At 34.8% G+C, this 24,745-nt stretch overlaps 5 protein-coding genes across 10 annotated transcripts in view; 3 read left to right on the forward strand and 2 right to left on the reverse strand.

Annotated features, from left to right (window-relative positions):
* Positions 1-1,171: 1,171 nt before the first annotated feature.
* Positions 1,172-7,744, forward strand: LOC145726926 (ankyrin repeat domain-containing protein 13C). Its single transcript, XM_081976241.1, has 10 exons — positions 1,172-1,330; positions 1,574-1,615; positions 1,758-1,862; positions 2,727-2,858; positions 2,912-3,123; positions 3,178-3,309; positions 5,006-5,164; positions 5,223-5,372; positions 5,428-5,675; positions 7,072-7,744. Exons 1-10 carry the CDS (start codon positions 1,222-1,224, stop codon positions 7,085-7,087), a joined length of 1,305 nt encoding a protein of 434 aa, XP_081832367.1. The 5' UTR covers positions 1,172-1,221; the 3' UTR covers positions 7,088-7,744.
* A 373-nt stretch (positions 7,745-8,117) lies between these two features.
* Positions 8,118-11,188, reverse strand: LOC145726930 (zinc metalloproteinase nas-4-like). Of its 2 annotated transcripts, XM_081976253.1 has the most exons (7): positions 10,491-11,188; positions 10,212-10,308; positions 10,013-10,156; positions 9,846-9,953; positions 8,638-8,879; positions 8,435-8,568; positions 8,118-8,382 (listed from the first exon to the last, which is right to left on the reverse strand). In XM_081976253.1, the coding sequence occupies exons 2-7, from the start codon at positions 10,247-10,249 to the stop codon at positions 8,167-8,169; spliced, it is 882 nt and encodes a 293-aa protein (XP_081832379.1). In that variant the 5' UTR covers positions 10,250-10,308; positions 10,491-11,188; the 3' UTR covers positions 8,118-8,166. The 2 variants fall into 2 exon arrangements, with proteins under 2 accessions (XP_081832379.1, XP_081832378.1); XM_081976252.1 differs by lacking the exon at positions 10,491-11,188 and having other exon boundaries at positions 10,212-10,459.
* Positions 11,189-11,566: 378 nt separating this feature from the next.
* Positions 11,567-21,397, reverse strand: Sas-4 (spindle assembly abnormal 4). 3 transcript variants are annotated; one of them, XM_081976239.1, is made up of 14 exons: positions 20,909-21,395; positions 17,024-17,197; positions 16,810-16,960; positions 16,534-16,757; positions 16,046-16,189; positions 15,762-15,993; positions 15,507-15,710; positions 14,810-15,031; positions 14,537-14,756; positions 13,261-13,408; positions 13,052-13,202; positions 12,931-13,002; positions 12,680-12,875; positions 11,567-11,866 (listed from the first exon to the last, which is right to left on the reverse strand). In XM_081976239.1, the coding sequence occupies exons 1-14, from the start codon at positions 21,258-21,260 to the stop codon at positions 11,735-11,737; spliced, it is 2,622 nt and encodes an 873-aa protein (XP_081832365.1). In that variant the 5' UTR covers positions 21,261-21,395; the 3' UTR covers positions 11,567-11,734. The 3 variants fall into 3 exon arrangements, with proteins under 3 accessions (XP_081832365.1, XP_081832363.1, XP_081832364.1); XM_081976237.1 differs by having other exon boundaries at positions 16,810-17,197; XM_081976238.1 differs by lacking the exon at positions 11,567-11,866 and adding an exon at positions 12,405-12,612 and having other exon boundaries at positions 16,810-17,197; positions 20,909-21,397.
* Positions 17,227-20,907, forward strand: LOC145726928 (aspartate aminotransferase, mitochondrial-like). 2 transcript variants are annotated; one of them, XM_081976245.1, is made up of 7 exons: positions 17,227-17,522; positions 17,577-17,821; positions 19,014-19,296; positions 19,358-19,501; positions 19,555-19,704; positions 20,568-20,684; positions 20,737-20,907. In XM_081976245.1, exons 1-7 carry the CDS (start codon positions 17,312-17,314, stop codon positions 20,880-20,882), a joined length of 1,296 nt encoding a protein of 431 aa, XP_081832371.1. In that variant the 5' UTR covers positions 17,227-17,311; the 3' UTR covers positions 20,883-20,907. The 2 variants fall into 2 exon arrangements, with proteins under 2 accessions (XP_081832371.1, XP_081832372.1); XM_081976246.1 differs by lacking the exon at positions 19,555-19,704.
* A 1,324-nt stretch (positions 21,398-22,721) lies between the features above and the next one.
* Cals (calsyntenin 1) overlaps positions 22,722-24,745 on the forward strand; it is a 71,518-nt gene continuing 69,494 nt past the window's right edge. The window contains exon 1 of one of the 2 annotated variants that reach the window (XM_081974642.1): positions 22,722-22,953. In XM_081974642.1, coding sequence (XP_081830768.1) covers positions 22,854-22,953 — 100 coding nt within the window. In that variant the 5' untranslated portion in view covers positions 22,722-22,853. The remainder of the gene's footprint in view (positions 22,954-24,745) is intronic. The other variant, XM_081974643.1, reaches the window with a different exon arrangement.

Genomic DNA, 24,745 nt, shown 5'->3' on the forward strand with positions numbered 1-24,745 from the left:
CTTCCTCCACTACATAGTTCTCCAGTCCAGTGTGAAGGAGCCTCCAAGCACCAGGTTTGTCATAAAGTTTGTTTTTTGTTGGTTTATCTTTAGTCTAACCTGTTCCGTGGCCTGTTTTATTTGTGCAGCTTTCCTGAGATTGTCTGAGATTAACACAATATCGTCGGCAAATCGCAGGTTGTTCAGCCTTTTTCCATCGATCTTAATGCCAAAGTTTTCCTAGTCTAGTGTTTTAAAGGCATATTCTAAGGTGCAGCATAATTTAACCAACTGTCAAATTACGTCAGTGTGACGTCAAAAACGCTCTGCTCGCTCCATGGAGCTTGAAAACGAATGCGGCCTTAGTCAAATTTTTGTCTTCCCCAGAATTTTTGGGACGGGCTGCCAATGCAGCGTAAGATTCTGCTCCTAGCATAGGCATAGAACCAGACTCTGTTTGCAGCCGCCCACTCTGGGTCAGACGTCAGACGTAGCAGGAGACCTCTTTAGGTTTACCTTCATTCCTTCGAGCCCTAGAGAAGGTTGAGGATGGATGATCATTTGATAAGGGATGTTTGGCCAGATTCTTATGTTGACTTAAAAAACGGTTGTAGCGGGGAGGAAGAGGAACGCAGATTTTCGTTGGAATTCAGACTGTTTGCGCGAGCTGGGTAACAAAAATGAAATGACGCTCGTAACGTAAGCTCGTATTGTCACACCAACGAGGATATAATAAGTATTATATTATATAATAAGTATTATATCCTCGTTGTGTCACACCCTTCAAGCAAAAAGAACAAGTATCAGGAGGTAGCAAATACCCCGTTTGTGCATTAAGCGACCGAGACGGAAGTCGCCATCTTTGTCCCCCACATTTGCCTACTGCGCAATTGAATGAAACTTCTGAAGTTAGTCGTAAAACAGTTTTGTTTATATTTGGTGGTATGTGAAGTTAGCTAAAAACCGCAAAGATTTGTTGGATTTGTGAATAGTGGGCAACAGCAGATTGGTTATCGTCACTGATTTTCTAACAGTTTACGGCCGCCATACTGAACGATTTTTGTCCTCCTCTTTGATTGCTATTGCTCCTTCCTGCTATATTTTTTTATTCATTGGATACGACATTACTAGTAGTAGAGGAATCGGCCGACAGTTGACACTATTGACATTTATTGACACTGCACATGACAGTGTTCTGTTGTTTCAGTTCCAGTTGTTTGTTGATTGTTGATAGTGCCAAAAATGGAGGAGGAGGCCGATTATCCTGTACACAAAGCAGTTTTTGAAAACGATTTAAAAAAGTTATCACAATATTTGAGGAAGTACGATGTAGCAGCTAAAGACAAACATGGTAAAGCATAATTATTTTATTTTTTGTACTTTATCTTTCTCATGTTATAATAACAATACCTCCAATTGTTCAGGTACATCTTCTTGTTTTTAATTGATTTCTGTACTCTCTTTCTTAATATAACTTATTTTATTATCATTATTTAATTCTTGTTTGTAACATTCTTTACTGCAAAGTTGACACATGCTTCTAATCATCTTAGATTTGAAAATTCTTTGTAATTTTTTAAACCATTTGTTACAGGAAATACCGCCCTACATCTTGCTGTTATGCTTGGCAGAAAAGGTAATTTATGGTTTAGAGTTCTAGAACTGTCTTATCAGGGTTTACTTGAGATTACCAGACTATCTAACCATTCTGATATAGTAATCTCTCCCTGATCTCACTGCTGCATGTAAATGAACAAAATATTTATTCTGATGTGTAGAATGTGTGCAACTTCTTCTGAACCATGATGCACCTGTCAAAGTAAAAAATGGTTTAGGATGGACTGTTCTAGCAGAAGCTGTCAGTTATGGCCATCGCCCCACAAGTAAGTGACTAAAATGTGTCTCAGTTGAGCACTTAATGCTGTCATCAGTATAACCATATGAATTAAATAAAAATTTTGTCAAAAAACCTTTTGCATTCATATACAGGGTGTACATTTTACGAGCTCAACCGTGGGAATCTTGGTTATACTCGTTACTTCAACTGTGGTTTTACATCAGGCAGAAACTTATGCAAACGTGTAATACTTAACGTTAACGTAAAACTGCCACGTTTACGTTCTTACTCACTTCATCTCTCTATTTTTTTAAAAATATCCTGTGACATAGAAAATAATGCAACTACGCCATTGAAAAGTTTTGACAAACGTCATTAACATTACATAGGGCGCATTCGTTTTCAAATTCCATGGAGCGAGCAGAGCGTTTTTGACGTCACAATGACGTAATTTGACAGTTGGTCAAATTATGGTTTTTCCAAATTACGTCATCGTGACGTCAAAAAAGTTCTGCTAGCTCCATGGAGTGTGAAAACAAATGCGACCATAATGCCTATTAATTTCATAAGTTAATTCCAAATCATTGCTCCAATGGTCTGACAGTTATGACAAAAAAACCGATTTTTAAAACTGACGTTTGAAAGCTGTATTTTACTTAGGAAATATATTTCCACTTATTTTTTGTTGGGCTATCTAATGGTGAACTATTGACATTTAAAACTGGACCACCCTGTATGATTTGTAACAATCGAAGTTAAATATCTCATTTTTTACTTTTTTGTGGCTTGTCATTGTTTCATATTAAGCCCTTCATATGGTATACTATTTTTACATAAGTTATTTTAAAATTGTCATTTTGGTGGTGACACATTTATTTTGCAATCCTTAATTTACATAATCTAATTTTAGTTGTATCTTTGGTGAGAAAATTCCGTCAGCAATCGAAAGAGCAAATGGAACACAGGCGTCCCAATTTAGTAGTAGCTCTAAACAAAATAGACAACTTTTACATGGAGTTAAAGTGGGATTTTCAAAGCTGGGGTATGCCATTAAACAATGCTTTTTAAGTGTTTATATTAAAAAAAAGTTTGCAGTCCCGTTAGTGTCTAGGATATTACCGTCAGATGTCTGTAAAATCTACAAGAGAGGCTCAAATATAAGGTTGGATACCACTTTGGTGGATTTCTCAGATATGCGATGGGAGCGAGGAGATATATCATTTATATTTAGAGGGGATGTGGACCCCACTGAGAGTCTTACCGTAATGGATAATGTGGGGCAGTTATATCAGCGAGTTAGATATGAGGTAAGTAAGCGTGGAAAAACCATTTTTAATTTTGTAACTTGAATTTATGCAAAGGAAAATGAAATGGAAATTGAAGATGAGGTTAACTTGTTGATGTCCACTGATATTCTAGCAGCGCAGATCTCGACAAAGAAAATTTCTTTTACACGCGCTCAAAGTGGCTGGATATTTAGGGAGGACCGCAAAGTAAGTGACGGTGTTTTGTACTTTGATCTATTATGTAAAAAAGTATTGCATCTACATACGCTTAATTATAAAAAAATCAATTAATATGCCTTTGACAATTTAGTGTGGAAAAGAGTCCCCTTCTCAACTGACATTAACAAAGTTATCTGCTCACTCATTACTGCCGTTTGTTGGTATTTTGATTTTTGCTCAATATTTCCTATTTACAATATGCGAGCCAGTTAATACCATTTGAAACGGATGTCGACAGAAAACTTAAAATGTTTAAAAATAGGAAATTTTGTTAGATTACCAAATAATTACCACCAATCTGAAGCATCTAATTTAGTGTATACAGTGTGTCATAAATTTGATTTCCTATATTGTGATCTCGAAAACTATAGTAGTTACTGGTCTCACGGAGTGAGTTTACCCCTATTTTCCAGGCATTTTCTAAAAAAATACTGTAATAGGAAGTAATTCCGAATTTACGAAAAACCAAATGGCTAAATAAGAACCATAATAGACACTCCCACTTTTTTTCAAAACAGGTTAGTAATTGTGCCAATTTTGGTTAGATCGTGACAGCCGACATAAAAAAAATAAAAATATTAATAATAATATTATGAAAGTACTTACAGAATGTTAAAATCGTAGAAACAATAGCTCTTAAAAGAACTGTGGTGGTGTGGTAAATAAAAACTTTATAAATGATTAACAACACAAAGAAACGGAAAAGAATTAATAGTAAACAAATCAAATAAATTTCGATGGTTTTCAAACTGACAATGACTGAAATAAAGCGCTAATCATTAAATGTTTTTTTTTGGAAGACATTCACTTCGATATTTACCCTTTCTGAAAGTGAACAATAGACAAGGATGAAGTCAATAATGCATGTCTACTTCTAAATCACAGGGGGATGACGCACGGGTAAACTCAGTCCGCGAGAACAGTACAGATTAAAGATGATTAAATGGAAAACGATAGAGACATTCTAAGTTTGAATTCATATCTGGCTATAATGCTATAAATTAGTGATCATGCTTATTGTTTTTGAGATATTGCAACACACTTTGCGTAATTTTCTTTTCGGAATTTAAAATCTTTTGATAGCTGTTAAAGTGTAACATTATTATACCTCTAACTAGAGATGCTAACTTGATATTTCCAAAATATTTATGGTTAAGTTCAATGTGCGTACTCATGCTGCAACAAATTTTCTTAAGTTGTTCTTTTGCTGAAGTAGGATTTATTGGTCGTTTCTTAAGAGTTCTCAGCATATTTGAACGTTTAATAAACTTTGGTTTAATACAGTTTAACAACGCCTCGCTGGCATTTTTACAGCCAAGTACGGATTTTATGTTTCACTTGTGAAGTTTTGTTTCATCTTTACCGAAAGCATTAGTTTGCAGTGTGTCGTTTCCATACAAACTCCAAAAATGGCCATGACAAATTTTCAATTTTTAATTTAGATGAAAATAAATCATTGGTTTAATGGAATTATGGCGTAAACCTTCAGATTCACGCCACTGTCAGATTGTGAGTTTGTTACCAGGTAGACTAACACCTTTGTTTTGGCCAAAAATGGATTAACGCAATTTGCATCATAGACAGATTTTCCTTTTTACTGTTGATTTCTTATGGATATTTCTGGAATTTGCACACCTTTATATATGTATTTACGTTTCTTTAGATTGGTTTGTTATTTAAATAGGAGTTGGTATCTGGGCAATATGACGCTGAGTTATATACGGTGCATGGACTAACCTTAGAAAGTCGAAAACGGCGAGAGCACTTATCGTCCGATGATTTGGAAAAAAATAAAGCCCTTTTGCAGCACTTTACTAAAGGCACTTACAATGTTTATAATGAGGTAAGTAATATGATAATGTGCTGTAAGATAACTGTACAGGTAATTTAAAATGTGTTAGAACGTGCGACGAACTAGTCTAACTCCGCCTCCAGACAAGAACATATCTTGGGAGGAATACATCAACGCTGAAGTCAATAACTATCCTCGGTTAGGGAGAGACCTAGTCTATAAAGAATCATCAAAAAACTTTAAAGCTACCGTTGCTATGGTATGTTAGTCATCTTATTTTGTCGTTAATGGAATCAACAATAGTACATTTTCAGAGCAATGACTTTCCTTTATCAGTGGAGATGCTGCTTAACGTCCTAGAGGTAATTGCTCCTTTCAAGCACTTCTCCAAACTCCGAGATTTTATCAACACTAAACTGCCATCCGGGTTTCCGGTTAAAATCGAGCTGCCCATCCTGCCAACAGTAACAGCAAAAATCACATTCCAAGAGTTTGAATTTCGAAGTGACATACAGCCGACTATATTTGAGGTGCCCCCGACGTATCAAGAGGATCCATCAAGGTAATTGAGCCTTTAATTATTTAATACAGTGTGGTCCAGTTTTAGGTGTCAATAATTAACCATTCGAAAGCCCATCAAAATATAAATTGACATTAATTATGTCATTTTCATAAAGTACACTTCCTAAGGAAGATACAGTCCTCCACAATTCATCAGTTTAAAAAAAATCGTTTTTTCTGTCTGTCAAGTACTTATGAAATGAATACTAGTTATGCGATGTGAATGACATTTGTCAAAATTATTTAGCCGCGTCGATATAGGGGGATGGTCTTCATTTTCCCGCTCTATTTTCTACGCTCACATTATTCAGAAATGCTTACTTGGGTTATCGTATCTTTTACTTTAAATGGTTCAAAGGGATTCAAATTAGAGATTTTGGACTAATTATTACTGGTGTTTAATCTTTTAGGCTATAGGTAGTGTAAAACTGAACAAGACTTGTGAGAGTCAAAATTTGTACTGAATAGTCTAAAAACTTGTTATTTACTACTGGGAATCGTCTTAAAATTCGTATTTTCAGACTGCAATCCATTGATGAGTGTCTGAAAGTGGATTTCAAGTACTAAGTCTAGAAATCAAGACAAAGATTATTTCCCATAAAACTCATTATAACTAAAAATAGTCTAAAAGTTGACTTTTAAGGCTAGAAACGATTTTTCACACTTAAAGCACTAAACACATTTCAAATTTCTTAGAAATGCTTCAAATTTTTGCACCGATGAGGGTAGAAGTCAATTTACTAGTAACGAAGCTTGAAATGACATGTTCAAGACTCTGGACAGTATACAAACTGGCTTTCAGACTTGATAAGTCAAAAACTTTGTGAATATAGTCTTGGAAGTCGACGATTTTCCAAGCTGAAAGCAGTTTTAAAGCACTAAAAGTAGTCCAGGGTTCTAAGAAAATGAAAAGCAAAGTAAAAAAATTGTTAAGTTAGTCTTCAAGTCGGGACGGTGACATAGTGAATAGGTGAATTATTGACATTTAACACTGGACCACCCTGTATACGTTTGTGAGTAAAAACACGTGACCAATTCTTTCCAAATGTCAGATTTTCTTTGCTTAAATTAGATGAGGATACAAGTACCAATTATCTGTTTTTCATAGTTTATTATGGGGATTTCGACTACTTCAAGAGGTGAAAGGTAGGTTAAACTAGGGCATTAGGCAAGTTGGGCAGTTTAAAACTAAAACTTATCATTATACATGAAATATGTCTATAATTTGTTGTAGAATCCAAAAAAGAAACAGTATACAGGGTATTTTATTTAAAATTAGCGAGTTGGTATCTACTTACGGTTAATCCGCAACAAGTAGATAATGAAAATATTTTAGATGAACTGCACCCTGTGACTAAATATTAAAGTTTTTTCAATATTTAAATTTTAACTTGCAGATTTCCCGACTTATGACGCCCTGAACTGACCAGCTTCTTTCAGCTCCATTTTGAGCCCAAGCCACAATTTTTGGCTCGCCACGAGCTTGGTCGTGTCCATCCTAAAGGTCGATTTAAGATAAAAACGAGTATCTTGAAAAGAGATGATGAAACTGCGTCCGTTGTTTTCCTAGAGGTGCCCGTTTTATTCACGTTGGGCAGCGTATACGGAGCGAGCTGCTTGGTCTATGTCGAGTAGTTTCTTGCGTGTTTGTGTGTGTCTTCTATCTTTCTTAAGTTTGAGGTAAATACGGTGGTAGCGAACGTACCGTTTTTTAAAACGGACATTTGTTGCTTTTTGTTTTTTGTTATACCAGTGGTCCGGAAAACAGGGTTGTTTGTACTTTGTTGTTCACCTAACATTTTAATTCTGGTCACGTTTTTTAAGTTTGCTTAATAGTTAGGTCAGTGTTTTAAAATTGTTGACATTTAAACTGAAATTCAGGAGAATTTTAATTATGAATTACCGACTTTGTTGTTTTCTATACAAATATTGTTCAAAAAGTTTGTAAGTGGTAAAAATTGTTTTATTGTCATAGGTTTGTCAATTAACGTATTTTATTTATTTAATTTATTTTAATTTTAAATGCTTCAATGGAAAACCCAAGTTCAAAAAATACAATACTGAACCGACTGTTTTGTACTGAGTTTATTATTTGATCCGGCAATGTTATTTCTACCTCATACTATACTATATATTACGAAAAAGGTAAAACTTCGCTTGATTTTTGTTTTGATGATATGTGAAATAAAAAAAATTGATTACCAAACTTTTAGTACCCGATACCCTACAGTGAATGGGCTTGTGGAATGTTGTTCATGAAAAAAAAAAGTTTCAAAGCTTGACAGATTGTATACAGGGTGTATACACTGTAGTACAATGGGTGGTACACCACCCTGTATTAATATAGAAGCTTCTTTGTCTATACGAATTTATTTGGCGGATTTTAAAAGTTCAGTTTTCTAAAGGTATTCTAAAGGCATCTCAGATAACAATAAACTTGAAATTGTTTGATTTACTTATTTAATTACTAGCTGTTATTATGTACTTTAAAATTACCGGTGAAATATCAATCCTAGAATACCTTGAGCAACATTTACCAGCGGATTAGAATTCTCGGAGGTCGTCCCCTGTCCTTTCTGTGGCGACGTTGTAGTACTATTCGTAACTTCTAAAGTCTTCTCGGGACAGTTGTACATTTGGTTGATTTTGGTTAAGTCACCCTTGCTAAATCCCTTCCGTTGTCCCATTTTCTCTATTTTGGATCCATCCTACTCAAAAACAGACGTAGATAAAGTATATTTATGTATGTAAAAAATCAACCTTGGGTATTATTGTGGGACGCCCATTAGCAGAAAACGCCATATTTGAGTAGTGCATAACTGATCGGAAATCATAGGGCACACCGAAACCTGTGGTCTTCTGCTCATCAGCTTTATCAAAGTTATTTTCGTGACCTGAAGCAGTTTTCAATCCATGTAAATCATTTAGATTAGAACTAGTTCGAAGACATCAGTGAAACAAACCTCTTTTGATATTCTGCCAAGCTATGGAAACGAAATCGTCACGTTCTGCTCGATTTTGTTCATGTAGGAAGCCAGCGGCGTGCATCAGCTCGTGTAGTGGTGTACCTACCCTTGAGGTGCATGAAGGACTTTGAAGGTTTAATTCTTGTTTACCGCCGATACGACCCACACTAGACCAGCATCCAGTATTAGTGTTAACTATGGAAAGGTAGTCTGTGTCTGCTGCCGTGCGTTTTCGAAACCTTTTGATTTACGAACTAATGTTAAAGATTTTCCCGTCAGTCAAAATCCATTAAATCAAGCCCCATTATTCGCTTCGACTTGACCAAGTAAAAAAAAAACAATAAAATCATCCTGATGAGTTTGAGTACTAAAAAGCTTTCAGAAAAGTCGTTCGGTCCAAAGAATGTCTAGAAATAACATTGAGATATTCCGAAAGGTGATTCTTGGGAGTAAAATAGGACAAAAACTTTACAACGACAAAAATGCTTCTTAAGGAGGCTAGAATTCTTCAAAAGAGTTTAGTTTACTTCAGTATTTTTTTTTAACGGTTTGCACTAAATTTATAAAATTCATATTGGATTATGACATAAAATGTCACAATACGACAACAACCTGCATGAATTTTATAACAACAATAACTATCTTGTCTATCAATGTCAACGTATTTTCCTAATAACATATTTAAATTAAAGTTACTTTTCCGCACTCACTTGGTTTTTCAAAAACATTTCAATCAAAAAACCATAATGTATATTTGATTTCTCAATTAAGAATACACTTTTAATCATCTTTGCAAACAGAGGCTTTTATTTTAGTAATTTTACTATACATTTTCGTTCAATTTAATGAAAATTGATACTCGTAGGAAAAATTTTGTACCTAACCCATGCGGAAAGCGTATTTCCCGTCCTTTAACTGCTTGCCCAAACTCCGCTTTGCAGGGCAACTGCAGTCTCGTGCGGGAAAGTACCACTTTCCGCACTAGTTAGGTAAATAACTATTCAGAGTCTGATAATAAAAAGTATCGTTCATTCAGGACGTGTAGTCCGAAATGGTTTTTCCTATTAACTTTTTTCTTATTTTAATCCTTAGAATCACCTTCCGAAATATTTCAATATTACTTCCGGACAACCTGTATATACGGCTTGTTTCCTTGTATAATGTATACAAGGAAACCAAGCCAGTACAATAATAGTAATACTTACTTGAGACATGTATATTTATGATACAGATTCATTGCCCGTTTAATAGCACCTAAACTATCAGCGTCAAAATAACCATCGATTGAATAAGGAATTTCTCCATTGGGCCATCTAGGGATGTTTGAAAACTAGAGGGTGTATGTAAGTTATTTCAACGTACGTCCGCCTACCTGTATGTTTCTCCAATTAAACCGTTCCGTGTTCGCTTAGGGTGTACGATGTCTCCCTCTGCATATTCCCCTAACTCTTCGGGGTTTAGTTCTGAACTTTCATTCCAGTTTTCTACCAATTTGCCAGTTTCCTTGCTCGGTTCACTAAATTTACCATAGCAGTTTCAAAAAAGAACCATACAATAATTCAGTTTCTTACCGAAATACTCTGTCCCCAAGATACGACAGATCTGGCATTAAAGCTTCGTTTTCATCGTCGTTAATAGGTAAAGTAACAATCAACCGCACCAGTAAAACTATTAAAATTATTTCCACTAAAAAATTGTTACACATACGCCCCACGAACAACATGTTAGATTAAGTAAAAAATCATTCTTGAAAAGTAGGTTTTATATATGTATGCTGTTTCCTTCTGTATGTAAATACTCAATTTGGCTTTTGGCTTTATCGGGCAGAATTTAAATTTAAAAGTACCTACCTTATATTATTGTTGCAATAGGACGCTAAAGTTGTTATTATCTCCGATAATGTCGTGACGATAAAATTAAATGGGACAGCAGTGTGTTTTCGGATTAGATTGTAGTAACGGAATTTTAGTTTTTCTATAAATATTCAGTTTAATTTAAATCTATCAACGTTACCGTTCCACTAACAGAATAAGTCATCGGCCATATCTTGGTAACTATGAAAAATAAAGCTTTGAAAATTAATGAATGAAAACGAGCATGTAATGATGTTATTACTCACGAAGATGAAGTTTGTCACACGAGTCGAAGGCGTGTGTTGTAATATATTGAGTGCATAATAGCCATTAGCCACTAGCCGCAAGCAGAATACTATACAGTGTGGTCCAAATTGGTGATGCATGTATTGGGGTCTCGAAAACTTTAGAGAAAGTTTTAGAGAATTTTATGTAAAACTTATTTCCGGTTTCCAAATTAAATCATCTTTTTCCGTTTTCCGGAAAATTGGGAAAACGTCAGAGGCTGCATTTTAAACACTCTTTAACAAAGTCAAAGAGAGTTTTGAAACTAAGACATCATTAAGGCACTTTTTTACGTAGAACACGATGACGTAATTAGAAAAAATCTATCGTTATTGGTTTCCGAGATATGGATGATAACTTTGTAAATTCTTATGGCCGCCTTCAAGATGGCTTATATTAAGTCATAAATAAATACAAATAAAAAATCAAAATTTCAGTTTTTTTCGGATATCTTTGGTAGTACTAGGAAAATCGAAATTTTTAAAACGGTATTTGGTTTAACTTTATATTGAGCAACTTTGTCCCAATTTAAACTTTCTCGTATCTCTTATGGTTTCTGAGATCCCAATGGTGAGGGTCGAATTTGAATTACCCTGTAGATGGTAGTAATTTTTTTTAAGTTAACGAAAGTTATTACAATCTGTTGTTCTAAACGGCCATAATTATTCTTTTTGCTTGGAAACTATGCTAGTTTCTGGCTTTTCTGACTTAAAATAGAAAAAAATCAATCCCGTTTATTCGATCATCATTTCAGAATTTCTCGTTCACCAACAATAAAACGACTACAATTTTTTTCGATTCAGTTTGCAATAAGTTTATTTCCATTTAGATAATTAAAACCAGTTCTTTTTTTAGAAAATAAATAAATCATGAACTATACTGTGCTTAATAAAAGCATAACAAGGAAGTATCACAAATAAAGCTACGGTTTGCACTTCACTGAATAAAAAAAGTGCTCAGGTTTGATGAGTATCCATAATTAGCGCTCCACTAGCATCTTTCAACCTAACACGGCCATTGGCGTACACAGTTTCGACTGTCCCGTCTTTGTGTAGAGTTCGTGTAGTACCATCAGGGTATTCTCGCCTCTGTTTCAACAGGAAAATTAACTAATACGTTAATAAATTATACAGGGTGTCCAAGATAAGTGTGTACTGCATGGAGATCTCCAAAACCGTAATAAAAAAGTTGTCGGTTAAATTAGGAAATTTCATAGGAACAAGATGGCGTTTTTGATAACAAAATATTTGTTTGCATTTTTGAGATATTTAGGAAAAAATTGACTTTTTGGAATATTGTTTTTATTCACATCAAATCATATCAAAAAACTATAAATACTTTCTCAAGGTTTCAAAAAATGAGACACATAACTTTCAAAGTTATACGAAGACTTTATCTTAATTTAACGGATTTTGTATCTATTATTGATTGGACACCCTATTTAATAACAGGTCTGATAATGTGCAGTTTAGCGAAACACGTATCACTACGTTTTTACTTAACGTAATATATGAAACTTTAGCATCAGGTACAGTTTTTTTAATATTTGATTTGCGTCTCTTTGGGACAACGAACCACAACATTTTACAACTTCAGAGAATGACGGATAATAAATAAAAAATAGGATGACGTTTGTACTGTCTATTACATTGTTAAGTCATCCCATATTTGTTACATTTTCGGCAATCAAAAATATATAGAAAAAGAGTTTGACGTCTAAACTTTAAAGAAGGTATTCGATATAAATGGCCGAATGGGTCAGGCGATGAAAAGATGCATTAAATGAAAGCTCAACACATAAATGGTATTTTCCTTTCATCATCCAACTGCTTATCTACCAAGAATTAGATCACTGAACGTATTCTCAATATGGTAATGAATAAATAAACAAAGTTTCTTACTTTATATTCCTCTGTGTGAATCTCCTTTTGTCCATTCGGTAACAAGATAATATGTTCTCCCTGGTGATTTTTGATAGTTTTTCGACCGTCTGGAAATATCTGTTCTTCAGTGCCGTCTGCATTAATCGTCTTTAGAGTTCCATCCGGGTACGACACTTCGGTGCTCCCGTCTATCCTCTTGGTACATTTATGTCCACTGTTAATTATAAATAAATAAATTTTATACCCGCTCAAAAATGTTTCAACCGTACTCTTTAAACTCCATCACTTCAGTGCCGTCCGGATACTGAATGTGCCATGAGTCTGCTGCAGCATAGTGGTATCTGAAAACTTCATTAAAAAATTCGATTTGTGCACTGTGTCACCTCTTACTTAATTGTCTGAGTATTCAAGTCAGTTTCTCGAACGTCACCATTAAAGTATTTCATTAGAATCAGTTTTCCATCTGCCGAGATATTTTTTAAATTGCCATTGCTGTAGGTTATTTCGACTGAACCATCAGGAAGATGTTTTTCGGATTTCTCTGTTAAAATCATCATGGTGAACAGAGGCATATTGTAGCTTAAAACAATAATTTTTACCGATGTTATTAGACCCACTAGTATTTTTTTCTCTGTCAAAACATCCAAAAGTAGTTTCGTATTGTCGCTCTACTGATAAACCATCTAAGTTGTGATCCGCTGAAGACAATTTGCTTAACTTAGGTGAAGTACTTCTCCTTTGACTAACCTGATAAAAATTATATACAAGGTGTTACAAACTCGATGTATCAGCATTGCTATCTCAGAAACTGTAGTTGATAGAGCTTTAGTCAAATGGAGGCAAAGTTGCGCATTTTATTGCTAAATAATTTGCAAAAACAATTCTGTTACATCCGAAGATATCCGACAAATACCGAAAAAGTTTCTTTACCATTTCGTTATTGATTATTTTGAAAATTTGCGTGTTTAGATAATGAGTAACACTCTATTAATATAAAATAGTTGAAGCATTGCCACTTGTACTAAAAAGTAGCATCAACTTTGTTATAGAATTATCATGTAGAAAGAGAAATTTTGCAAAAAGAATTTTTGGGCTAAATTGGAGAAAATTTTAAAACTTACAAGAAGAGCCATTTCTGCGTTGAAAATATGTTGCAAAATATTGGTTTTAAACGGAAATAGACCAATAACTATTTTAAATAGCCGCAGAAAACTGTCTCCAACTGGAAAATCAATCAGTAATTTTAGTAATCGGTGATCGGAATAGCTCGGTACCAAGAAATTCGGAAAACAGACGACAACATTAAATTTCCGAATCTGTGCAATGTTATTGTCCGGCAAGTTAGGTTGGCAATAAAATTACTTGTGTTATGACGTGCAACTATAGTTATAATAAGAGAAAAAAGGTGTGCGTAAAAATAATGTTTTTTATTATTGTCAAGGTGCAATGTAAATCCTGTTTTTAGTTCTAAAATGTTAATGGCAAAATATCTATAAGTAAAGCCCGTTTTTGTGTGCATCTAAGCAGTTTCATATTGAAGTGGAACCAGCTAATTACCTATATACAGTCCACCAGAATCAATCAAACATTGTTGGACTATATTTGTCAGCGCACGGGAAAACCCACCAGTTCAAAACCGGGCACCAAAAATGGACACTTTCCAGCGGCTTCACGGAAAAGGTACATTTTCTCGACTTCAAATCAACCGAGAGTTTTCAGAGCAGTATAATGAAAAAGCATTTTAAGTTTAGTAATTGATAAGATAAATTAACTTAACTTCAGAGTACACACCTGCCATTTTTTACATAAAGTCTAAAAAACTACGGTTTAATGTCACGTAAAATAAATGATAAACTGCATAAAACAATAACTTACCCTACCAGCTACGGTAGCAGACTTCTTGTTTTCCTTATCGCATTTGTCTGGCTTGCTGTCACAAGTCTGCGTCTCGATGCAAACCCCATCTTCCATATCACCATGACCAGATTTATCTAGCTGCTTCTTCAATGTTTTTTCCGCTAGCATCGTTAGATTTTTGTTAATCTCATGAAGCATCTTCACCTCTTGAGGACGTCGACTAAACTTTTGACTGGCACTACAACACAATGACTCCACAAATCCATAAAATAAATGTAAGGAATCCAGTACGTTAATTTGGCATTCTCCTTTTGTAGCTTTTCCAATGTTGTCTTCAGCTCAGTCAACTCCTTTTCTTGTTGCTTAATTTGGGTGCGTAAGCGAGCCTGCGTTGCACCATTCTTGGCGTCTTTCAGCTTCACCAACTCTTTTACGTCAGCTAGCTCTTGCTTAAGACCATTTATTTCTTCGCGATCTTTCTTGGAAGGTCGTTTCTGGGCTTCTTTGACATAACTAAAACAGCTTGAGGTTAGCCGTAATTTAACCTAAAAACTAGTGATGAGCGAAATATAACGAACTGTGATTTAATCACTGATATTTAGAAATCACTGATCACGACTGCTACCAAAAGTATCGCAAAAGCGTGACGTGAATAACGTGATTACGATTACAGTTTTCTGATTTTTCCATGTTCCCATCTCAAAGTTGCGACTTACTAAAACGCGGTTTTTGCTATAAAGTCGATTATCGAATACCATCGTAAGACTTAACACGAGCCGCAAGCGACATCGCGCCTTATTAACAGCACGTACATCGAGCTATGGCTGGAAGATGATCTTTATTTCTTGTAGCCGAAATCGTGAATGCCTGAATGTCGTGATCACGTCACACTATTAAATCACTGATATCAAAATATAACGGTAACAATTAACGTTGTGATTTAAATATCACGGTATCGCTCATCACTACTAAAAACTAGGAACCGTACGATTCGAAATAGTTGCGCTCTTTAAAGAACTTTTTGCGCTCCGACACTAATTCATTCTCTAACTTCTCGACTTTGTCTTCAGCTACTTTCAACTGATTTTTCAATGCATCACGCTCACTTTGAAATTGCTTCACCTCTAGCTGATATTGTGATGCTTTGGATTTCAGTTCAGACGCTTTAGCCTTCCACTCAGTATACTTTGTTCTTAAAATTGTTACTGTGTAATTTCGCATCGAGTATCAATTACACACTTACCGTAAATCTTCACAACCCTGGCATCCTTTGACAGTTTCATCCAGTGTAGTGGAACTGAAGTTAACACTAGTGTTGACAGCAACATCAATTTTCTCACAGTTGACATTTCGACAGTCCAACGAATCTAGCTCTGTGCAGCTACTGCTGACGCTAGATGACTTTGACGACCATCGAGTGTTTTCGTCTGAGAAGCTTGTATTGGTTGAAGCGGTTTTCTTAGGAATATGTGTATCTGCAACGATTTGCAATAATGTAACAGAACAAAAAAGGAGAAAGACCAAAACCTGATTCCATGTTGTAGAGATTAAGAAGAAATTGTTGTAAAACGTTGGTTTTAGTGGTCACTTCACGCAGTTTTTCTTGGATGTTGTCAGGGATATATTTTGATATCACAGAATCGTCTACAATGCTGACACCAGTTGGCTCATCTAGATTTAATGATTGTGGTTAGGTTGATGAAGTTAACAATACTTACTTGATTGAATTTTGATATGTAATCTGTGGATAACAAAATTACCTACACCATGTTGTAACACTCTGTAGTAAACTAGTTATTGAATCACAGCAGAACTCAGCTGTTGAAGTTCTAATAAATTAGTTTTACAATTATTATTTCTTTGTTTAGCAGAAAGCAGCCTATGGAGATAATGTTTATTTGCCTGACAAATTGACACAAGTGAAACATTTTGGTATCCATCAAATTTTATATTGTTTTTGGATTATGCAGCAAGCAAAAAAAAACAGGATATTTCTAAGGTTTTTCTATGCATACCTTCAATGATGGGTTCATTCTGTCCTACAGATCGTTTTAGCTTTTGCGGGGTACTGACTAATAAATTGAGGACGCTGGTATTTGTGGAACAAAATGAGCTGTTGTCCACTTTTTGTTCCAAAGTTTCAAAAACCTTGAGCTCTCGTTCTGATCTCAGGTCTTCTAATGTTAAATCCCCAGCAAGCTCAATCAGTTTACCAAATCCTAGACCTGAAAGGTTATCCCTAAAACCTTTGTCTTGTAGCATTGAATTACAAAATCTATTAGAACACTTACGGAATATCATTGGATATTAATGGATTTTGGTCATCAAAATATATCCTTTGATTGGTGCGAAAATCATCCCATTTGACTGGTGGTTCAAAACTCTGATGCTGACCGCTGCAACTCTTGCCCTGGTTGATATTATGAGTACGTTCGCTAGAGCCTAAACTACGACGAAACTGTTCGTAATTCTCTATAGATTCGTTTTTCTCAAAATCTTCAAGACCTTGTTGAGGAGATTGATGGTCGGCTGTTTCAAACACCTGTTTCCAAGTTCCGACTGTCTTTACGAAATCCGGCACTTCCAAAGGACTGAGATCGACTTCGCGGTGATATTGAGGGTTGGTCTTTTTAAGAATACCTTTCCTCGATGTAGTTTCGGCCTTCGGTTTTGGTGGATCTGGAACCCGTCAAGGTTTTACTGGTATTTGACAGTGTCAGTATTCAAATTAGGTATGTAAACATTTTAGTTCAGCAATTCTAAAGTTTTTATTAATATAATATACTTTTTGTGATGACCCTGTTAAAACAAATTAAACGTGCGTCCAATAAAACGCGTCACTTAAAATGGAAAATTGATACAACAGTTAAAAGAAGCAAATCTTGGTGGGCAGGGCTACAAACTGGGCCTGCAGATCCAATTTTTGGGGTCACAGAGAAATTTAAAGCCGACCCTAATCCCAACAAAGTTCTTCTGGGTGTAGGAGCATACAGAACTGATGAAGGTATGTTTTTCCTTAAGTTCAACATGCATACCCGATAACATTAAAACAATTAAGGAAAACCCTTCGTGCTTCCCTGTGTTCGAAAGGCTGAAGAAATTCTGATTCAGAAACAGTTAGACCATGAATATCTGCCACAAGGAGGCTTGCCTGAATTTAATAAAGCAGCAGCACTTCTTGCACTGGGCGAAAACTCTTGTATTTTGAAAGATGGTCTAAACTTGACCGTACAGGCTTTAGGAGGAACTGGGGCAATTCGATTAGGAACAACATTTTTATCAATGTTTTACCCGGGAAGTAAGGTAAAAAGCAAAGAATTGTGTTATTATTCAAAACATTTCTAAAACTTATTTTAACTGTGATGAAAACTATTGTTGCTAATTGAAAGATTTTTGTTTTTTACTGTTTTCTCTTTTGACATTATTTTTTACTACTACACACAGAAGCTGAAGTCAGTCCTATTTTCTGTGTGACTTTATGTACTCAAGGTGCACATGTAAAAACAATTAAATTTATTCAAATATTTCAAGCCATTTCTAAAATTTTTACTACTTAACTTTGATAGGCTGTATCTCGAGAACAAAGCATTTAAACAAATGTTTGTTGTATAAAGATTTTTTCTTCTTTGTCACCTGCTGCATTTTCTTGCTCAAAACTTGAGACACCCTGTGTATTTTTAATATTCGATTTGAACAGCAGAACATTTTTTCTTTAGTTTCGGCACATTTTGAAATTAGTCAGGACTATACAGTGTTGCAGAAAATTGTGACGTCCTAAAATTGCATTTTTAAATTGAAATAATTTTAATTAACACCCTTTATTTTAGTTGTTGTGCAACATCTGGTGACATCTGTACTCAACTCTATGAGTTAGAAAGTACAGATGGCATAAAATAATGATTATAAAAAGATGACCACAAAAAATCAAAACTGTCCACATTTAGAATTTTTCAAAAACTTATTGTTTTGAACTTTAAGAGAACAAAATGACTTGCACATTTCTCTCTTAGTTTTTCATAAGCTATTTGATCATTCCAATTTGAAGCACAGAATTGTGTCCAAATTTTTCAAAATCAACTGAAAGTTTCTCAAAAAAAATTACCTGACACACAAAAGGCATTTTGACCTAGTTTAAGAAAAATTAAGATAGGAATGTACAAGTCATTTTCCTAGGTTTAATACTTTAGGTTTTATTAATTTTTGAATGTGGATTTTTGGTGGCCATTTTCTCGAAAACAGTGCACACTAGTCCATGATAGTACTAGCAAATATCGGACCTATGTTCATATAGAATATTTTTGTAATATTTTTAGACGTAGAGTGAGCGGTTAAATTATTGCAGACTGATTCTTATTCGGGAACACCGTGCATATGATATAATAATCATAAAACAATTTGCCAAAAATAAATTTAAAAAATTTAATGTTATTTTAGCAAATAGGAACGCTTTAACATTAATTAACAATTTACTAATTTCTCGACAAGTTTTGTATAGGTAATTTACATTCCAAATCCATCTTGGGGAAACCACAAACAAATCTCGATGCATGCCGGACTGCTGTGGAAACCATATAAATACTATAATCCTCAATGCATTGATATTGACTTTTGCGGGATGTGTGAAGACATTAACAACATGCCCGAAAACTCCATCATTTTGTTCCATGCCGTTGCCCACAATCCCACCGGTCTAGATCCCAATATAGAGCAGTGGCACGAACTTTCGCATTTGTGCATGGAAAAAAAATTGTTTGTCTTCTTTGATATGGCTTACCAGGGTAAGTGAATTACAACCTAGTCCCCAAAATATCTGAAACTGACCTAACAGTAATTTGTAAGGATTTGCCAGTGGAGACACCGACGCTGATGCTATGACAGTAAGGCAATTTATTGAAGACGGCCATCAAATCGCTTTGGCTCAAAGCTTTTCCAAGAACATGGGGCTTTATGGAGAACGCGTTGGAGCTCTCACTTTAATTACTAGTAAGATTGTGATGCGCAATTATTGCTAATGTATTTATAAGCAGTAATTTAAGGCTCACAAGAAGAACTTGAACGAGTAAATTCCCAAATGAAAATTGTCATCAGGGCGTTGTACTCTAATCCACCAGCTCAAGGGGCAAGAATTGTGTCATTAATCCTAAACGAACACCCATTGAAGTGTCAATGGCTTAAAGATGTTAAAGGTTAATAGTTTTTTTTAGGGGGTAATGCCAAGTGTGCACAGTAAACGGTTTCACTGAACTACCCTAATAGTTTTTTTAACAGATGCTTGATTCAAGGAGGCTTTTAAACAAAACCAAGTGTCATCTTCAGACAATTTTCTTATAAAGTTAAAAAAAACACAACAGAAACACACCAGAAGAACAGCACAGGAAAGGAAAATAGTATTTCATTTTTCCTCATCTTTAGCCGTTCTAACAGGTTATATTCTGCTTGACAGTCTCAAACTTGAATCTCTGTTCTGGTATTAGCTCATTCATCTGATAAAGCAACACCTATTTTTTGTAGTGTTACTGTTGCCTTTCACGATTTCAGACATTTTGGCCTAAAATTCATTTTACAGGATGTTTCAGATTACCTATTACAAACTTATAGCACAGTATAAAAATAGACTAACCAGTAGGATCACCATCGCTCAGGCATACTTACAAAGTTTTCTCTGGAAAGTGTTATACTCTAAATTTAGTTTAATTGTTGAAAAATTGGTAAATTATTATAATAATTTATAATGAATATTGTTTCAACTTAAGATTTTACATGTGCAGTCAATTTTTTTATATTTATAGTTTTATTTTAAAATATAGCAAAACATTTTAAAATATACAGTCAATGCCTCAAAATTCTATGAAATGCCTTAAAAATACCTCAAAATGCTGGTAATACTGGCAAAGTGCCTCATAATACCTCAAATTACCTTGATTGTGTACACCAAAATACTTTGGCAACTATTTTAAAATTTTAACTTTCTGAAGGTATCTTTTAAGTCATAATGTGCATTATGATCAATGACTTGTTCTTTATAAAATCCTTGGTTTTAATAATCTAGGCATGGCAGTCAGAATTAAAAGAGCTCGTCAAGAATTGGTTGACAACTTGAAGAAAGCAGGTTCACACAGAAACTGGGATCATGTTACTAAACAAATTGGAATGTTTAGTTTCACTGGTAGGTAATCTTGATAAACATATTTTAAAGAGTTAACATTATATGATTTTAGGTTTAACTAAAGAAGAAGTGGCTCGGCTTGCTGATGAGCATAGTGTATATTTAACATCTGATGGAAGAATGGCTGTAGCATCACTCGGAAGCAAAAACTCTGACTATGTAGCAAATGCCATTCATGCAGTTACAAGATCATTTTAGAATAATAAACACTGTTAATAACTTACCTGTTTTTTTAATAGGAGCCATCCTAAATCTAGCTAATCCATCCCCTTTCCTCAAAAAAGGCTTCTTTGGTTTGTCTTTAACAGTAATTGGGCGATCTTCAGCTAGTTTTTCTTCCAGTAATTGAGCAAAAGGTTTTGCTGGGGTTATTTTCATTGTGTCCCATTCTTCTGTTTTTTTTGTAGCAGTTTTATCAAGAAAACCGGAAGTTCTAAAGGGGCCTGGACCATCAAAATCTTTTTGAACATCTTGAATTTGTCCTTTTGTTTTGGATTGCAAGAGATCCTCAAAGCTTCCCTGCCATTGTTTTAACTCCTGCAATCTTACCAAACTCAAAGTAGGTGAAAACGACATAGTACAAAACTAAATAAGAAAAGAAAAACAACTTAATGTTAATATACACAGAAAATTTAGCTAAGATGTTAAAAAAATTGAATTTTTTGAATTTTTAAAACAGTTAATTGTTATGAATCTGACAGTTTAAAGTTTTGATAGTTGACAACTTGACAACGTAGACGTGGGACAATTTATTTGACACTCGACAGACCAGACTGTGTAAAGGAATGTTTGCCCGAGTTTCCCAGCGGCAAAGCGCTCTTGACGTCACAGTTAAGGCCCGAACGTACTTAACGCTATTTTTAATGCTAGTAGCAACATTGTTGCTGTCAAAGCAAATTTCGCAAAGGCGAAACATTTTTTGAGACCACGCTCAAACTTCCTACAATTTTAAAATATGTAATTGTTTTCAAATATTGCACACTAACGTTAGGAAATACTGGAGGCATTTTAAAAAGTCGCGAAGAAAAATAACACGCGACTGATAAGAAAAAACCCCGAGTGCACAATTAGATTGTGCACACGGGCCAGCTTAAAACATCGACTGACTCTAGACAGTCGCGGGGTACAGAGGGGGCGGACGGCGGAAGTTCGATCAATCAGATTTACTATACCCATGAGCTGTGCACTTGATTTTACCACGACACAGGGTGTACGGTGGCGGCGGTGATCCGTAATTCGTCCAGATTTCGTTTATTTATTAATAAAAGTTTATTTATTTCCAAGATTAATACTTGATATTAATAGAAAATTATTTCAATCGTTATAAGATTTATAATGAAAACATGCATTTTTGGACTCAAAATTTAGGAGTGCACGTTCACATGTGCACTTATTGAGGAGCCGCCACTGCCATGACAAGAAATTGATATCTTTCAAGCAAATTTCAATTGGACCGGTAAATTTACTGGTAAAATTGGAATTTTACTGGTAAAAGTTGGTACATTTTCCGGTCACATTGAATTTTACTTTACCTTACCGGTAAAGGACCGGTCACGGTAAAGTTACGCCCATCACTAGTTGAAAATAGTAAGAAAAATTCAAAATATATTATATCTGTATCCTGCTCTATCAAATGTCATTGAAACAGTGTGGCAATATACTGGTTTTGCGAAAACAACACAATAACGTATGATGTCAAAAACGTATCTCCTGTACTTCAAAATGGAAGCAATTACCGACATTTCTTTATAAGAAATTTCTATCTGAAAATAAGCTGTCTAGAAACTGTGTTAAAAACAAATTCAAAGATGACATTTCTACGATCTTTCAAATTGCTTCTTTATATTCAGCCAGTCTTCCCACATTAGTTACGCAACCCATCATTTATAAAATTGAAGAATTTTACGCCCAGTTAAATGCCAATGGTAAAAGATATCTGAAAGAACAGAACATTTCCGACATTGTGGCGACGTTGCATTAATCCCCTCCTATCAAAGTATCGACCGGCGTTGGTGGCGCCCGCGACGACCATTGCGCCAACTAACGGTCGGTATCGGTAATCTGGGAGTTGAGCATCGACTCTGTGGTTGTTCGTGGCTTTTTGGCCTTTTATTCGTGAATAAATCGTGTTTTTCTGATAGAAAAATCGCGTAAAAAGTGTTCGTAGCCATGTCGAAACACGTCGCAGGCATGCCTGTGGCGCAGATGTTGTGTATATTAGTGTTTGGATACTGTGTGACAGCCTCCGACAGTCAAGAATATAACATAGGTAAGTGTAGATTTTTCACCTGTGCATGAATGTCGTAGGTACTCGTACCGTATAGAATAAGTAAATAAACGCAGTGCAGTGTGTAAACAAACCGCTTTTGAGGCCTAAAGCTTAACTTAAAGAATGCGATGAATATCCTACAAGTTTAATTAAGAGTTGTTTGCTTTCAGCTAATATAAGAAAATGTTACTTACTTAGGTGGAGGTAGTTAAGTAGATTCTTGAAAGAAGGTAGCGGGACAAAGTGACCTTAATGATGGCGGGCAGGTTGGGATTTTCTCTTCATGGTCCTAAATTCCAATCATCCAATCCTTTATGACGTTTACTGATCAAGCAACAACACAACTCTCTACCTAATTAAAAAAGTGATACGAAAGTGTTACCTGTTTGTGTTACTTACCTTTAATTACTTAACTGGTTCTTAACCTAGTATTTAAATGACCAATCCCAGCGTCTTTGATTTTTGATCAATATCAGAAAGTTTATAGATACACAAACCTCTTTCTCAATGATTTTTTTGAAATCAAATTAACAATAAACTAAAATTTAAAAACATGTTTTTCAAATGGAATAAATAGAGTAATAACAACTACTGTATTTTCGAAGTTTTCTGAAGGGCAAAGAGGAGAAAAGGACTCAAAAAGCCACGTTGGCAAGTAATTTTTTTGTGCTCAAAACATTTTAATGAAAATTTTGATCGGACTTCACAGCTGCTTATTAGACTACCTACATCGCACAATTATTATAATATAGAAAAGTTGATGTAAATAATAATAAAAATGTGAAGAAGAGGTACCTACTTCTTGGAACAACTAACCAAGAAAATTAGATAACCTTTTTGTTATATTCATAGGTTATATCCCGAGACGTTCAAGTTTTATCGGGTAAACTGTGCATAGGTGATTTTTTGCAAAATTTTGCTTGAAAAATGATTGAGACTAAATAATTCGACGATTTTTTCCAAAGAATTATTTAGTCGAAACCATTTGCCTAAAAGAAAAATTTTGCAAAAAACCTACCAATGCACATTTTACGTGATAAAACGTGAACGCCGAGGGGTATATGTCAAGATTATTTCCTGAAAACCCACATTTTAGTTTATTAACAAGAAAACACCATAGTTAGAACACAAATACTAAACTAAACCTGATGAAATTAATGATAATATTGAACTCACCCCAGCAGATGACAGATTTTCGTTCAGCCATGTATATTTTTGTTTACATTTCAAATTGACAATCATACGTCAAAATATTTTAATTTATGTAATTATTTAATGAAAACTACGTTACAGTGATTTATTAATTGTTAATATTGAAGAAGATAACTTAAATTTTATAACTGGCTAAATCCCGTTTCGTTTAATATCAAATTTTCTTCAAAAAACGTATTCGAAAAAGGTAGGTGGTGTTTAATCACTGTTAAATTTTAGCAGCCAGGGATTTAATCAGTATAAAACGGTTTCCATTGGTGGAACTAGAACGGTTCTCGGAATTTGATTGGCTGCTGGTACAATGAAGGAAATAATCAAACAAAAATCATACTCAGCAAACTTTTTTGAAAGTACAACAAAGAAAAACGTTATAATTTTGACCTCACAGCCAAGCCACTGATTTCTGACAGTGCCAATCGTAAATTTACGGGCGCCATATGCAACAACCACTTTTAGTCTCTTTTGCTCCTTCCCGCTATGTTAACATTCTTTCTATTTGTTGACCGGACGTCCTCAGTACACTTTGGCAGTTATAAAAGGCAATTATTGACTATTTAGACGCTTATTTACTACACCATCA

The sequence above is a fragment of the Ips typographus genome, linkage group LG3 (assembly GCF_016097725.1).
Source record: "Ips typographus isolate SLU linkage group LG3, UJ_Ityp_2.0, whole genome shotgun sequence".
Taxonomy (NCBI): Eukaryota; Metazoa; Arthropoda; class Insecta; order Coleoptera; family Curculionidae; genus Ips; species Ips typographus.

Coding starts and splice junctions, on each gene's coding strand:
- LOC145726930 (XM_081976252.1), bottom strand. CDS start 10,363: ATGTTGTTCGTGGGGCGTATGTGTAACAATTTTTTAGTGGAAATAATT. Junction 9,954..10,012: donor TTAATTGGAGAAACATACAG/GTAGGCGGACGT, acceptor AAACATCCCTAG/ATGGCCCAATGGAGAAATTC. Junction 8,383..8,434: donor GTCCCACAATAATACCCAAG/GTTGATTTTTTA, acceptor GTTTTTGAGTAG/GATGGATCCAAAATAGAGAA.
- LOC145726926 (XM_081976241.1), top strand. CDS start 1,222: ATGGAGGAGGAGGCCGATTATCCTGTACACAAAGCAGTTTTTGAAAAC. Junction 2,859..2,911: donor GTGGGATTTTCAAAGCTGGG/GTATGCCATTAA, acceptor AAAAGTTTGCAG/TCCCGTTAGTGTCTAGGATA. Junction 3,310..5,005: donor TATTTAGGGAGGACCGCAAA/GTAAGTGACGGT, acceptor TTATTTAAATAG/GAGTTGGTATCTGGGCAATA.
- Sas-4 (XM_081976237.1), bottom strand. CDS start 21,260: ATGTCGTTTTCACCTACTTTGAGTTTGGTAAGATTGCAGGAGTTAAAA. Junction 15,994..16,045: donor TCTCTACAACATGGAATCAG/GTTTTGGTCTTT, acceptor AAATCGTTGCAG/ATACACATATTCCTAAGAAA. Junction 13,003..13,051: donor TTGAATACTCAGACAATTAA/GTAAGAGGTGAC, acceptor TGAAGTTTTCAG/ATACCACTATGCTGCAGCAG.
- LOC145726928 (XM_081976245.1), top strand. CDS start 17,312: ATGACCCTGTTAAAACAAATTAAACGTGCGTCCAATAAAACGCGTCAC. Junction 17,822..19,013: donor TGTTTTACCCGGGAAGTAAG/GTAAAAAGCAAA, acceptor AGTTTTGTATAG/GTAATTTACATTCCAAATCC. Junction 19,705..20,567: donor ATGGCTTAAAGATGTTAAAG/GTTAATAGTTTT, acceptor TTAATAATCTAG/GCATGGCAGTCAGAATTAAA.